Source organism: Ammodytes marinus (assembly GCF_949987685.1).
Source record: "Ammodytes marinus genome assembly, chromosome: 18".
NCBI classification, from domain to species: Eukaryota; Metazoa; Chordata; class Actinopteri; order Uranoscopiformes; family Ammodytidae; genus Ammodytes; species Ammodytes marinus.
Genome location: NC_137222.1, coordinates 25,395,257 through 25,410,814, shown reverse-complemented (window position 1 = coordinate 25,410,814; position 15,558 = coordinate 25,395,257). Strand labels below are relative to the sequence as shown.

Here is a 15,558-nt window from a genome sequence, read left to right as displayed (position 1 = left end):
TAATAGGGGGTAAGAGCTGTCGAATAATGCATCCACCCCTTTACACTCAGTAATGACATGTTCATTTCCACCCATGTAAAAAACACAACACACATTTTAGTCAAACTATCTTAAGTCCTACTCCTGCTCCAATCACCTCAAAATGTAGATGAGTTCACCAGTCTAAGATCATTGAGAGATTAGGCAAGAAAACCTTGTCAATGTCAAGCCAATTTTATTAAAGGGGGAGTCAGCGATTCTGAGGCATGCTTGTTGTCAAAAATCACTTGAATATCTCCTCACGATCCACTACCTGTACTTACTGTGTGTGGGCTAGGGGGAAAATCCAGTGTTAAAACAACCTAGGCTCTGTAAACTGACATATTGCTAGCTACGGTGGGCCCCCTTTGTTTAGACACCCTTTGTTTACATACCAGTTTAAGGCCAGGACACACCGGCCCGATTATCGGCCATCGGACATGGTCGGAGAGTCTGGAGGGGGCGGGGACACGAATCTGTTTGGTGTGTTCGGTGACGTCGGCTGTCGTAGATGTCGTCGGGCTTCTTTTGGCGTCAGGCAGTCTTTCAGTCGGAGCAATTTGATTGGTGGAGGGCTAGCGAATCAGTGAAGCCCGGAAGTGAGGCGGGTAGCACAAACAGCTGACAACAGTATTGCATCGCTACCCATTGTTTTAATGTGTTTGTTTGTTTCGTTCAGCGAGTACTCGCATGCATGAACCCTTGTTGACTGCTCGACACCATGCTCGACACTCTCTGCTAAAAATGGTGCTCTTTATGGTCCATAGATGTTTATGGTCTAGAGAGCTGTCCCATCATTTCCGGCTTCCGTATTTTTTTGGGCCACAATACAGATTAGCACCGCAAGGAAATGCTACTTTATCAAGCAATAACATATTGATGACTCTAAAGGGCCTTTCCCACAGCCGCGCGGCAACCGCCCTCTCAACCGCCTCCTTGCCGGAGGACTCCACCGGTGAGCCCGGCGTTTTTAGAAGCGGCTGCTGCCTCGGCGGCCATGACAGCGAGATGCTTCGGTGATCGTATCGTTGATAGCCCGACCAGAAGTCCACCACACTTATTTCTCTCTTTCTCTCTCGTATAACGATGTCATAGTCTCTCTATATGAGCTTTTATGAAGAATAAAAGTACAGAGAGAAAATACAGTTCCGTCTAAAAAATATTTCCCCTAGAAAATCGTCTTCAATCACTGGTTCCACATGTTTGTGTTCAACGTCGAATATATATCCAATCTTTTTTAAACGACAGACACTTTAACATTGACTTAAAACATGGTAGATCCGTGTTGTTTATGTCTGTACTCCGTTTGCAACGATGCCTTGTACACCCGCCTTGCCGGCGGGCGGCTGCCGCTGAAAGTTTCAACACGGGGAAAGCTGAACGGTTGGGGAAAATCTGCGCGCGTTCACGTGGGCGGCAACCGCTTCCTGGTCCAACCGCCGCGGCTGAACCGCCTCCCATGCCGCCTTCCCTCAGCCGCCCTTCCCTCATTGAAACGAATGGAGGCGGCGGCGTTGCCGCGCGGCGGTGGCAAAGGGCCTTTAATGTAAAAATCATAGACTTCAGATCCTTTATTTTCACCACTGAACCTGAAAAAGAATATGGTTGTTAAACGGTAGGCCTACTTTGCCTGGAAGCTATAGGCTGGTGCGTAACTTCCCCACATGAGGAATTTTGAGTAGCCCAATTACAAGTATTTTGTTAGCCTCGAGATATGTCATATGTATCAGGAAGATCTTCTTGGGATTTTTCTGAGCTCCTGCAACAGTGTCCGGGGACCGGGGCGGCACCAGTTTGTAAAGATGCCATACTGAGAAATACAGAGAGAGTTTTGTGAAGCTCATAGGCTTAATCAACTGGGCTATGTCAACTAGTTTGAAAATGGCTTGAATGTAATCAACATTCATAGCCTTTGAAAAAGTTACACACTAAAGCTTTAAATATTGTTCTCGTAGTTGTCGTTTAAGCGATACGCGCTCCCGCGAGGTGCACCTCCCGGTAATGGGAGGAGACGAAGACGTGGCAACCAATGACGTCATCAAAGTGGGTCTGTGGTCTATGGTGGTTCTGAGCTAGTCCATCTAGCAGGTCAGTAATTATCAAAATATTTGTTCTCTAATGTTTAAAGACAGTTGCATATCATTCACTGAGGCGTAGGCTATCTCCTGGAGGCAATGTACATCACGTCACGTTATGTTTGTGCAGCTGGAGATGAGCGCGTTAGTAGCCATAGCCTACCATAAACTGACTATTAAATAGGTTAGTACACGTGTACAGCTCGAGTGTAATGTTAGACTGCAGCAGTAGGAACTAGGAAGCTAATATTGAATTAAGTTTGGGTGGGCATTTTGATTTTGTGGCTTCAGACTAATGCACATTGGCCTGCCTAATCTATGAATGTCCTCATTGGTGAACCATTGCTGTTCAATAAAGGCAGCATTAACCCGAACAATTGCAAACAGTGCTGGGATGTGTTGTCCAAGACATAAGTTGTGAGTCTGTTTGTTTTTTTTACATTTTAAAGGTAGATACAGCGATTCTGGAGAATGCACGTTGTCAAAATGGGTGAATATCTCCCATGGTGCCCCCTTTGTTTACATACCCTTTGTTTACATATAGCAGTTTACAGAGCATTAGCTGTGTATTAACACAGTAGGCTACGGGTAGAGGGATGTGAGAAGATATTCACTGATTTTGACAAAAAGTGGTTTCTGTAACAAGCATTCTTCAGAATCGCTGACCCCATCTTTAATTAACATGGCAGGTGTGTGTAACGTCTGAGCTCTTCCTGTCAGTATAAAGGCATAATGTTATAATAAAAGCGTCCAGCAAGTGTTCCAGGGTGCACATCCTCAGAGCAGCGTTAACCTGCTGTGGGCCAATGTCACACTGTTTTCACTCTTTAAACTGTGAGTTAGCATGTGATAAGCTGACTGTAGGACCAATCCAGCTGAAGTGAGGTGATAAAGATGCAGGAAGCTTGAGGGCCTTATCATCCCTATTTGTATCTTAGAGTAATGGTGGTGCATATATTCTAAATACATTCTGCATCTTTCAACTGCCCTGCTGTTGATGGATAGTTATTGGAATTGAAATGAACAATATGAAGGTACACCGTGACCTCAGGGCCCACAGAGTGCTCAACTTCTTTTGCCATCTAGTTCATCCAGCCTTTCATTTTCTATACAGCTTCCTAAGAGCAGTGATGGTAGGAACAGTGGCTGGCTTTTTCTCCAATTTGAGTACTCAACTGTTTTGAACAGATTTAGTGTGTGTCTCACTGCATGGAACTCATTGGATTCATTTTCCTGTCATTTAAAATGCTATCACAGATTATTGTGGCTCTCAAAGCTGAGTTGGTGGCCTGCTCTGACTGCATATGTAATGTGACTTATAAAAACCACCTATAGAATCAGCTCTAATTTGAAGCCAAGGGCCTATCTGCTTCACAAGGTTAACTGTACCAGTGTGCCCTTCAGTGTATACGCATTGTATAAGCATTCCAATTGATAAGCTAATTAGCTACAACAAGTTGATTGATGACAGCATTGCATTGCAGCTTTATTCAGGTCTAACGTTATACGGCTAGAAAGTGGAGAAGATGATGGAAGAGAGTGGGATTGAAACTACGCCTCCTGCCAGCCCTACTCCTCCTCCTGTGGCTGCCACTGTCAGCACCACGCCAATGACTGTGGGTAAGTAAGTCCACGTAGTCCATTGTACACAGGGCACTTTGAAATATGTCTTTTTCGCATATGGTGGGCACCGTAGATGTAATAGCAGCCACCACTTGTTTTACTACTAACACTCTCCTGTCCGGTGCCGGGGATCCAACCAGAGACCTCATGGTTACCAGTGGTCCCCTCTTTCCTCTAGGCCAGGCCTATTCAACTGGCGGCCCGTGGGCCGAATACGGCCCTTCTTTTTTTTTTTTTAGAACAATTGTTGCAAATCTGGTTTGCGTGTGCAATACACGGTGTAATATGATAAATAAAACAAATGCAGTAAATCTGTTTTACCCATGCCTATAAGGCTGGTTTATGAAGCTGCATGAGTGTCTCAGGATTGGCCTTACAACTTATGAGCCAAACTATGCTGAAATAGCTAAATCAAGGCAGTGCAATTTCTCTCACTGACTGAAACAGGCTCAAACTGTCTCATATGAACAGTAGTTCTGTTTTGTGATGATTCCAACAACATTGTTGAATCATAAGAATTTTCCAAAATATGTAAGAACAACAATTGTTATAATGATGTGATTAAAAGTGAAGAAGAAAGGAATGCCTCTGACAAGTTTATTCCAGTTAGCAGTACTATATCTATTGAGTTAACACGACCTTAAGTACCATTTATTTGTAGCGATTCATTGTCATTATATGTTTTACTGTATGTGTGGCCCATGAACCCATAAAATGGCGAAAAATGTTGATCAGTTTTCCAAAGCCCATGTTGACGTCCTCAAAGGTATTGTTATGTCCAAAACACAAAGATATTTCACTTTACTGTCTTTAGAGGATTAAAGAAACCAGAACATATTCACATTTAAGAAGCTGGAAAAAAGAGAATTTGGAAATGTTTTATTAAAAAATGTCTTGAAACGATTAATCGATTATCAAAATAGTTGGTGATTATTTTAATAATGGATTAAAAATTGATTATTTGATTAATCGTTGCAGCTCTAATCCAGTATTCTTTAGTCAACACCACCTGCTGGCAGTGGTTTGCTTCTAGTTGACTTCAGTAAACCAGGAGGTCAGGTTAGACAGTCATTTCTGATCCATGTCAGAGTTCCATTATAATGGTGTGGTTCATACTGCATCTGAGAGCATTTGTAATACTGTCCGTGGTGATGCATTCTAATATCCCAGAATATAGCAAATATGACATGAAGCAGAGCATTGATGAGTTACAGTATGTTGTAAGAAAATCAAATCCACCCAGTAAAACAATATGGAATTATAGAAGTTGTGAAAATGATCATATATACACTGACCGGCGGCCACTTTATTAGGTACACCAGTTATATTTCTTGTTAACACATATAACTTATCAGCCAATCACTTGGCAGCAACTCAATGCATTTAGTCATGTAAACCTGGACGGGACAACTTATTGAGGTTCAAACAGAATGGGGAAGAAAGGGGGTTTAAGTGACTTTGAACATGGCATGGTTCATATTGCCAGAAGGGCTGGTCTGAGGATTTCAGAAACTGCTGATCTACTGGGATTTTCACGCACAACCATCTCTAGGGTTTACAGAGAATGGTCAAAAGAAAATATACCCAGTGAGCGGCAGCTGTGTAGATGAAAATGCCTTGTTGATGTCAGAGGTCAGAGGAAGATGGGCAGACTGGTTAGAGATGATAGAAAGGCAACAGTAACTCAAATAACCACTTGTTACAACCAAGGTATGCAGAATACCATCTCTGACTGCACAACACAACCAACCTTGAAGCAGATGGGCTACAGCAACAGAAGACCCCACCGGGTGCCCCTCCTGTCAGCTAAGAACAGGAAACTGAGGCTACAATTTGCACATAGAAGATCTGAAAAATCTTGCCTGGTCTGATGATTCTATTTCATTTGGGGCATTCAGATGGTAGCTTCATCATTTAGTAAACAACATGAAAGCATGGATCCATCCTGCCTTGTATCAACGGTTGATCTGTACGTTAGTGAGTCTGTGAGTATGTGTTGTTGTGTGTTTCAGGTCTGTCCAGCCCTCTGTCCCTCCCAGGCTCCAGCTCTGTCTCCATCACTTCCCCTCCATTCTCTGCCCCGCCTCTGGCTGTCTTTACCAGCCCCTCCCTGCCCTCTCCGCCCCTGGCTGTCTTTACCAGCCCCTCCCTGCCCTCTCCGCCCCTGGCTGTCTTTACCAGCCCCTCCCTGTCCTCTCCGTTTCCCCCAGCCTTCACCAGCAGCTCTCCATTCCCTGCCTTCCCCTCTCCATCTCTGCCTCCGCTGGCTTCCCCCATTCAACCCCCTCCACCTATGGCCGCCGGCATGTCCGCCCCTCCCATAGGCCCGTCCAGCTTCTCCATGAGCGCAGGATATGACATCACACGGGGCCATGCTGGTCGAACACCACAGACTCCGCTGATGCCCACATTCTCCAGTCCTTCCACCATGCAAGGTAACTCTTTCTATCATCAGCACGTGGAACTGTTTCATAATGTTGATTCATAAAGCAAAATGAGCCTTAAAGGGGAAGTAACGATTTATTTATGTTAATATAAATGTTAAATCGCTCTTTATACATACAGTGATCACTTATATAGCGTGCACGTTTCTTAAAGCCGATCTCTCAGTCACTCGCTCTGCATGTAATCGGCAAATAAACTTTTCGGGGATCCCACTACTGATAACCAATCAGAAGAGAGAATGGTACTTCGGCACCCGTCTCACTGCCGGTGCACGTGCAGAGCGACAGATGGGTGAATGTGTATGCGCCTACAATGGCGGAGCAGATAAAAATCCTTCCCAATGTCTGTTTAGTTTTTTATCATGTTTTATCAGACTTACGGATCTGCAGTCACTGACAGGAAGTTAGCTAAACTGAGCATTCCGCTTACTGAACCTTTAAGCCAACTGTTGTCAGGTAATCAGGCACACAGGCCTTTATCCATGGAACACATGTTATAAAATGATTAAAGAGGAGGATGAAGCACTCTCCCAGGTGACTGAGCTTCTCACCTTATCTCTGAGAGAGCAGCCAGCCACCCTCCTATAAACTCAATCTGGTTCTGGTCATGACCCAGCCTTCATGACCATAGGTGAGGGGGTGGGAACCAAGCTGCACCAGTAGATCGAGGGCTTTGCATGGAGTCTTATGCTAGGCTTACACTAGAGGACTTTTAAAAGACTGAAGACTGAAACCCTCTTACATCTAAAGACAATCAACTCACACCTGAAGACAACTAGTCATTAGTTTTCAGTCACAGAGTGAGATTTTGAAAAGACAGGGGGTCTCATATTGCAAGACGACAGCTAGATTCCTTTTGAGATTAATATTATTTCCACAAACGCGATAGTGATTATTTAATTAAAAACAAGTTAATTCAATATTCCGAGCGGGGGACTTCCTTTAGTTATTTGACCAGCTTTATTTGCGGATCCCGTCCCCCAGTAAAGTTAACTCCCAACCCTAAATGTGACGGTAAAGTGTTAAGGTTGCGCGGCTGTCAGTCTGGTTTTCCAGCCGAGGCTGCTAGGTAAAAGTGTCCGAAATAAGTGCCTCACAGGCAGACACAGGCCGCTCCTCCTGTGTCGTGCTTGGTGCATGCGAGTGTGTGACAGTGTTTACATCATTTCGCTTGAGCCAACCCCTTAAGACTAACGATAATATCAAACATGTTTGATAATGTCGGAACGTCAAGACGGGAAGAAGACTGGCTGAAATCGGGTCAGAAGACCACCATACCTAACGACTGAGATTACGTGCGCGCGCCACAACTCCAGCACGACTTCTGTGATTTCAGTCCGACATTGGAAGATTGTCTGCGACTGTCAAATCGTGTGAAAAGTCGTGTAGTGTAAGCCCAGCATTAGGGAAATAATAATCAAAACTTATAAAAAAATAAATGTTACCTTTGTACCCACTATGACATGATTATAAGCAAAGTGCCGTAACAAACGGAGCTAACATGAGTTCAGTGAACTGCTGCTAAAAATGAGCTTGTGCCTTGTTAAGGTTATCAATTTTTATCATTTTCCTATTACTGTATAATTCAGAGCAAAAAAAGTGTAATATGCACGGCTCTACATGGTGTAGGTAGTAACTACAGACCAGACAGGATCTTCACAATCATTTGTGATGCATTTCTCCAACATGGCTTTTCCAGGGGCTACTGTCTGTTCACTGTAAACTGGATTGAATGTGTGTCTCATGAAGCGTTCTCTTAGAACATGTCATTGTCACACATGAATGTTCCAGGTGTAGTATCAAGCCCTCTGGTCCAGCAGCAGCCGCTGATGACAGGGGGGATAGACACTGGCTCTCCCATCACGTTCCCAGAGGAGCAGGAAGACCCCAGAGTGTCTGCAGACACCAACACAGGTGGAGGCATCTGGGGCTTTTTCAAGGTAGAGTTTATATGTTGTACTATATATATATGCACCTCCACAATGTTCTTTCCATAGTTTGTAACTCCAAGTTATGAATCAGTACAGAGTCATCTTATTAAGGACTAAGAAAATATGTAATTTAACACATATTGTGAACATGTGATTGTGGTGTGATTGATCTTAGCCCAGCCCATGTCGGTATTGTGACAGGTGTGTGTGTGTGTGTGTGTCTGTGTGTGTCCTCAGGGAGTGGCAGGTAACACTGTAGTCAAGACTGTCTTAGACAAGACCAAGCACTCTGTGGAGTCCATGATCACCACTCTGGATCCTGGCATGGCTCCATACATCAGTAAGTCAAGCTGCTGTTAGGTCATGCTGCCTCTTCATGAGGGCATGCTCCTGAGGTTAATGCTGTGTTGTTGCTGTGCAGAGTCTGGAGGGGACGTGGACATAGTGGTGACCTGGGATAAGGAGCAGTATGTTGGGGCAGTGCGAGACGCCTTCCAGGAGGTGTTTGGAATGGCCATGGTGACTGGAGAGGCTGGCCAGTCTAACATCGCCCCACAGCCTGTTGGCTATGCAGCTGGTGTCAAGGTCCGCTCACAAACTGCTTATTAAACTCTTGTTCAGTTTTTGTTTCAAAGTTACTGTTAACCCTTTTCCACAGCGACAGCTTGGGGGGGGGGGGGGGGGGGGCGGTGCGTAGCCAGTGCCCAGTGGAACCAGTTCTTTGCTTTTCCATTGTGAGAGAACCGGTACTTGACCAGACAAAACTGGTGCCAGAGCAGCTCCAACTCTTTGCTGGTCTGGAACTGGGAACATCTTACGCTAGGGGCCGGATTATCCTCCTGACCAACCAGACCAACTGACATCACTAGCTAGCTTAGCTCAAACACTGTCAGTCAAGGGTAGCGTTAGCGTGCCTCTGCTGACAGTCAAAAAGAAATCTAAACAACATCATTAAACGCTCCTGTGTGTGTGTGTGTGTGTGTGTGTGTGTGTGTGTGTGTGTGTGTGTGTGTGTGTGTGTGTGTGTGTGTGTGTGTGTGTGTGTGTGTGTGTGTGTGTGTGTGTGTGTGTGTGTGTGTGTGTGTGTGTGTGTGTGTGTGTGTGTGTGTGTGTGTGTGTGTGTGTGTGTGTGTGTGTGTGTGTGTGTGTGTGTGTGTGTGTGTGTGTGTGTGTGTAGGGGGCTCAGGAGCGCATTGACAGCCTGCGTCGATCTGGTGTGATCCATGAGAAGCAGCCGGTGGTCTCTATAGAACACTTCATCGCTGAGCTCTTTCCTGACAAGTAAGAAGAACAGCAGACTGACAGCAGCATACACACACACACTGAGACACAGAGACACACACACACACACACACACCTTTGCATCAGGGTTGGATAGGGCTGCAACAATACACCAACTCACCATTCCATTTGTTTCACGATTTTTGACACACGATTCGATACATACAACGACTTATTTTATTTGAAACGTATTTTATTTTAATAACATTTCTAATAACATTTAACTTAATGTAACATTGAATAACAATTAACCTGAACTTTGAACTCAAAGAACAATATAAGCAAAATGAATAAATAAATAACCAAAGATAAAACATTTCTCTCTTCGCTGTAACAAAAGAGAGAAGAGAGATTATTCTTTTGATAAATGTTTCAATTGAATTGATTAACATTCTTTCATTTTACTTTTGCTGAAGTCATGTTAATCACAAGTACCATACGTCAATGCATACAAGTCACATGCATTACAGAGTCAAATCAGAAGTAATCTTAACAACACACTCAGTGTGATGTGTGTGGGGAACTGTGCGTTCTCTCCTTTACTTTTAATATGTTTTTGTGTCAGGGAAGTTTTTCCTGTAGTCTAATAATACTTATTGCACCCACCACTTTGTCCATTGCTCTGTTCATTTTTTGGGGATGTTATTTTTTTTATTCATTGTTTTGTTTCTTTTCGTATTCATTTCAGTGATGCTGTACAGAGGACAGACACTCCCTGTGTTCCAATCCCCATACTTCCCTACTATTTAGTATGACAGAAAAAGATTTAGGATGTCCCAATACATGCATGTCAATTGTAGTATGCTGAAAATACATAAATGGCCCACTAACTCCAATATTATTTTGGAGTATTGGTCTTTATTCTTGACATTTCTCGACATAATGAAAAAAAAACTTCCTTATCTGATTTTTTTTTCTCTCCATGTGATTTGGAACTCAGGGACTGTATATTTAGAAGTGATAGTCAGTTGTGCCCACAGGCTGCAGAATATGGAATGTATTCTTGGTTAAGACACAAAGGCTCTGTGCTGTTCCACTGGTGTTGGAAATGTATTTTTCCACTGATGAATAATTGTCTACCCAGCATTGTCCTTGTGCTGTATATGATCCATTCACTGTGTGTAAATGATAGATCCACATATCTAAAAGCCTCAATGTCAAATCCTTTGGTTGTGTGCAGGTGGTTTGACATGGGCTGTTTGATCCTGGAAGACCCTGGACACAGCATCCACATGGAGGTGTTCACTCAGGCCACGCCCCTGGCTCTGCACCATGTACAGCAGGTACATGCCAGCACCACTGCTTAAAGGTCTCACTGTCTAACCCTACAGTTTGCCCAGTTGTGATGTCACAACTGGGAAAAATGTAGGGTTAGACAGTGAGACCATAAAACACTCTTTCTGCCTTTTCTCAGGCTAGGACGAAACAATTTCTAAAATGTTTGCACATTTATACTAAATAGGATCTCAGATACACCTTCATATTCCCACTGGTGAAGTAGGCCTTTAAGAAATGCATTGAGCTTTCTGAGTTGAATAAAAAAACATCAAATCTAACGTTATCATAATAAAGTATTTATTTTAATATAAAAATCACAATTTAACAAAACAATAAGTGCTATGTACAGGTTTTTAAATTGTGGTGAGTTGGATTGATTTTACAAATTTTTTATGTGATTTTAGTATCCCAATGCCTGCAATAATACAGTCCTTATTTGGGAATACTCTGCTAAGAAGTAATATTTGGAGAAAAAGAGGAGAATAGAGTAAGGGGCCCACTAAGCCCCTCCACACCTTCCCTACATCACATCAGTGTAGGAGCATTTCAAAACATTCAGCCATCTCAAAAATCAAAGTATTTTATTGTCAGTTCTGATATATGCAAGACATACATCAGAATCAAAATGGCGTCTATCTCTGGCCCACAGTGAAGTGAGAACGATAAAATAAAAAATATAGAGTTAAATAAGATAAACAAACAATCTTTACATAAGATACATTCTAAATACTAAGAAGTGCAAAGGAATGTTCTGTGCAATATAAAACAGTATGTATAAAATAGAATAGAAAGTAAAAAGTAGATAAGTTCAAATGAAAAATATTTACAATGTGGAATATGCAATATATATATATATGCAATATATCTCATGCAGTGATTGGTCAGCTGTATGGAGGTGGGTGGGGTTTCAATCTTTTAGTTCTGAATTCATTTGTATTCTTTATGTCAGTCTTGGTCCTCCATCTTGCAGTCTGGTTCATTGTCATTGACCACGTTTACTATCACAGCATATCCAAACCAGGTGTTTCCATTGTCAGCAGCTACAGCAATATTCATTTCAATCATCAACCGTCCCATCCAAGGAACATGACCTCTTCATGTCATTATCGTTGTCTTGCATTCAGCCAAACTGCAGCAGTGGCTGGAAAAAAAGAAGCAAAAACTCCGGTGGACTTATTTAGAGCGATTAAGGTGTATACTGTACATGCCTCAATAATGTGACTAAGATCAGAATACTCCACATGTCTTTAGGTGAGCAGAAAGTAATGTTTACATGGGGTTGTCTTATTCAGAGTATGATCTTAACAGGGTTTATATTACAGTATTGTTGTGCATAGAAACATGGTCATTGATGGAAACAAAAATCAGCTTTAGCCTTAGACATGATAAGCAACAGAGTCTCAGTCCTCGTCACAGCAGACCCGGGTTAGAATCCAGCCCAGGTCGTTCTCTGCATGTCATTCCCCTCTCTGCCCCATTTCATCTCTGTCTCTACAAATCTGTCTTAACCCATTGGCTAACCCTATGGCAATCTAGGATGCATGTCCTTAATGCCTGAGGGTTTTCTGAAAAAATAGTATGAATTGTAAAGTCTACCAAAACCTTAATATCTAAGCCTGTGTAGCACATAGAAACATGAAATAAAATACATTTAAAAGTTAAGGTTCACAGGTTGTATTTAAAAATGCTCCCTTAGCGCTTACAAACCAACACATTTTTCTGAAAATCATCAAAATTAGATGAGGGAGAAAAAAAAAGAATAAATAATATGAAATATTTAGAAATAATGTGCTAAATGAGGTTATAATCCTGCTTCCTTTTAGCATGGATAGTAGTGACTGAGTGTGCAGTGGAGGGATAAAGAGAGACAGATATAGGAAGGAGAAGATAGCTTTATTTTATTATTTAGTTCAATTATCACTGGCACCATTAATCCGACTTCCCAGTACAACTGGAACGCAGACTGACTGTCGGGAGCCGATCAGCTGGTCCAAACGGCTGTATACCACGGAGATGAAAACTAAACTGAAACTTAACTACCGCCTGGCTGGGCTGAATTTGAGTTGGACCAGCAAAATATAGCCTAAATTCATAAATATTGTTAATAAATAGATGCAATGTGTTGTGTGATTTTTGTCAGTAGTCTATAGTAGACCTATATTTTGCGCACCAAACGCCACTAACTGTTTTGTAATACACTTTTATTTTTTTATTTTTTTTATTGACGTGATTTTCGGCAAACCACATATTTTTTGGGTGGTCACGTGGTCTTAAAAAATCAACAAAACCCACCTCATGTGTATTTGAACCAATGACGGTGTATTATTTGAATATTGCGTATGCATTGTTGTTTTTCCTTCGAATTTGTTTGAACTCGACACCATTGAAAATGAGGGTCACCCCTCAATTGGTCTCTCGAGGATAAATAAAAGTTAAATGAAAAAATGAAATGAAAATTATATGCTGCGCATGCCATGAAAATTAGATAAAGTAACAATGCTGCGCTACGCAGCAGCCGGCAGGAGATACAATGTGGCATCACAAACTTCCAGCGACTCACTCCACTGCTTGCTCCCCCTGTGCAGGCTCAGTCCATGACCCCTCCTGACTACAGCCTGCGCTGGTCGGGTCTGGTGGTGACGGTGGGGGAAGTCCTGGAGAGGAACCTGCCCAACATCCAGCGCACAGACTGGCACCAGGCTGTGACGGGCATGAGCCAACGCCACATGCTCCACAGCGCCGCCCGGGCTCTGGCTGGGCTCTACAGACAGCAGCTGCCCCCCAGGACTATGTGAGGCTCCATGCCCCCCCCCCCCCCAGTGTGGCTCTGTCTCACACTGGGAAGAGAGCAAGAAGAAGTAGCTGATGGCCACAGGGAGGTTCCTCCTAGCTCTCCGTCCAGCCTCCGGGTGTTCTTGTGGGGCAAAAGCCAAATGTACATGTTCCAAAAAGATATGGGTGTTTGTGCTCACAGGCCTTCTTCTGACATTCCAACATGCTTTGACTGAAAGCCCCCATCACATATCTTTGTTGCCAACTCTGATATTAACTAATCATGTCCTTGTTGAAAGATTACACTTCATGTATATTGATAGAAACAGCCTTCACACACAGTGAAGCCATGTTTAGTTTTCTGAATGATTTGTGTTATTGGACAGACAATGACAGACTGTGTCCCAGTTGTATTATATATACTGTAACGTTTGTCATGGATCCCTCGTTTTGGGAAACCTACGAGGGCCTTTCTGAGTTCCTATATGTTATATACTGTATATAGAAATGAGTATACAATGATATCCTGCCAATTTCACCTTTCAAAACCTTAAACAGATGGTACAAAATATATTTTGTTTGTTTCATTTCTGAGCTGTTTCTGGAGCCATCCATCAACCGTCAAACTTTCTTTTTTTTCAGCTCAAAATAACTCTCCCTATTGTCTGAAAAAATGTCTTCAACCATAGAGTTAGAATGAGCATGTGGGCCCCTGTCAAACCCAGCTCCTCTCCCAGTATTCCTATATTTATTTCATCTGCTGAATGTATGTAATAATGTGCAGTGTGTTTAACTGTCGATTTAACACAAATGAATGTGGGAATAAGATGTTAACAATGAAGAGTTCATTATGAAGGTATAACCTCTAGATATTGACACAGGTCCCTGAGGTCAGGTACATCTAAAGGAACATCTTATAAAGTCACTTGATGCCCAAACATCATCTTGTTTTATTAAAAATGACCATAACTCATGTTGTGGGAACCGGCAGCCTTAAGATGCTTTCCCCAGATTAACTTTACAAAACATTGAATCAATATGAATATGACTTATTGTTTTGAAGCATTTGATAGTCAAAATGGTAAGCTATGCTGGTCAAGCTTTGCTACTGCATTTTTTTTTTAAGAGTTCAATCCTGCACTATGATGAGAGAGACTTACCCTGCGTTCCAATCTCCATACTTCCCTACTATTTAGTATGCCAGAAAAAGATTAAGGATGTCCCAATACATGCACGTCAGTTGTAGTATGCTGAAAATACATAAATGCCCCACTAACTCCAATAGCATTTTGGAGTATTCGTCTTTATTCTTGACATTTCTTGACATCATTTTAAAAAAAATCTTCCTTATCTAATTTTTTTTTTCTCTCCTGTGGCCCTAAAACTCTTTTGTACTTTAGTATGTAGTGTAGTAAAAAGAAAAAGTATGTGATTTGGAACGCAGGGAATAGCACTCATTGCTTAGCCTGATCAACACCTCAGTCTAAAGTCAAGTTTAGTCAGCATGCTGCTCTTTCTACATACACTTCCTTTAGCAATCCTTCCAGAGTGAATGTGCTAAATCCATTCAGAATCTATAGAATGCAACTGGGACACAGCTAGAACGGTCTGATGGGTAGAGGGTTCTCATTCAGATGTAATCTATTAGTTTAAAGAAGAATTCTACTATCTGATTCATTGATTGTTGTTTAATCATATTATATTTGCCCACTGTAACCATAACTATTGGGCTGAACTGTGTGTATGCACTTGTGAGGTAAACCAACACTGACCTATGAGTCATTGCAGCAGGAAGCAAACAGTTACCTGGTGAGGTTTGGCTTGGAAGAAGATTCTTCTTTGTACTGTGTGGTCTCTAAATGTGCCTTTTTACACTAATGAAATAAATCATTTTTATCTAATATAAATCTATTCATTTTTTTCCTCTGTAGCCTCACATGCACTCACACACACTGGTGTAGAAAGTGCTGAAGAATGACCCATCACTTTATTTCTCTGTCTTGACCATCGTTAATGGTTCTTTGCAACACTGAGCTCTGTTAATGTTGATTTCTCTTTGTTATGAGGGCTTAAAGGTTCAGTAAGCGGAATGGTCAGTTTAGCTAACTTCCTGTCAGTGACTGCAGTTAGCACTCC

At 42.3% G+C, this 15,558-nt stretch overlaps 1 protein-coding gene across 1 annotated transcript; it reads left to right on the top strand.

Annotated features, from left to right (window-relative positions):
- Positions 1-2,067: 2,067 nt before the first annotated feature.
- On the top strand, positions 2,068-15,289 carry prrc1 (proline-rich coiled-coil 1). The gene is made up of 9 exons (XM_080046799.1): positions 2,068-2,106; positions 3,578-3,713; positions 5,729-6,151; positions 7,952-8,100; positions 8,329-8,431; positions 8,513-8,676; positions 9,269-9,372; positions 10,553-10,655; positions 13,236-15,289. Exons 2-9 carry the CDS (start codon positions 3,620-3,622, stop codon positions 13,443-13,445), a joined length of 1,350 nt encoding a protein of 449 aa, XP_079902925.1. The 5' UTR covers positions 2,068-2,106; positions 3,578-3,619; the 3' UTR covers positions 13,446-15,289.
- The last annotated feature ends 269 nt before the right edge of the window (positions 15,290-15,558 follow it).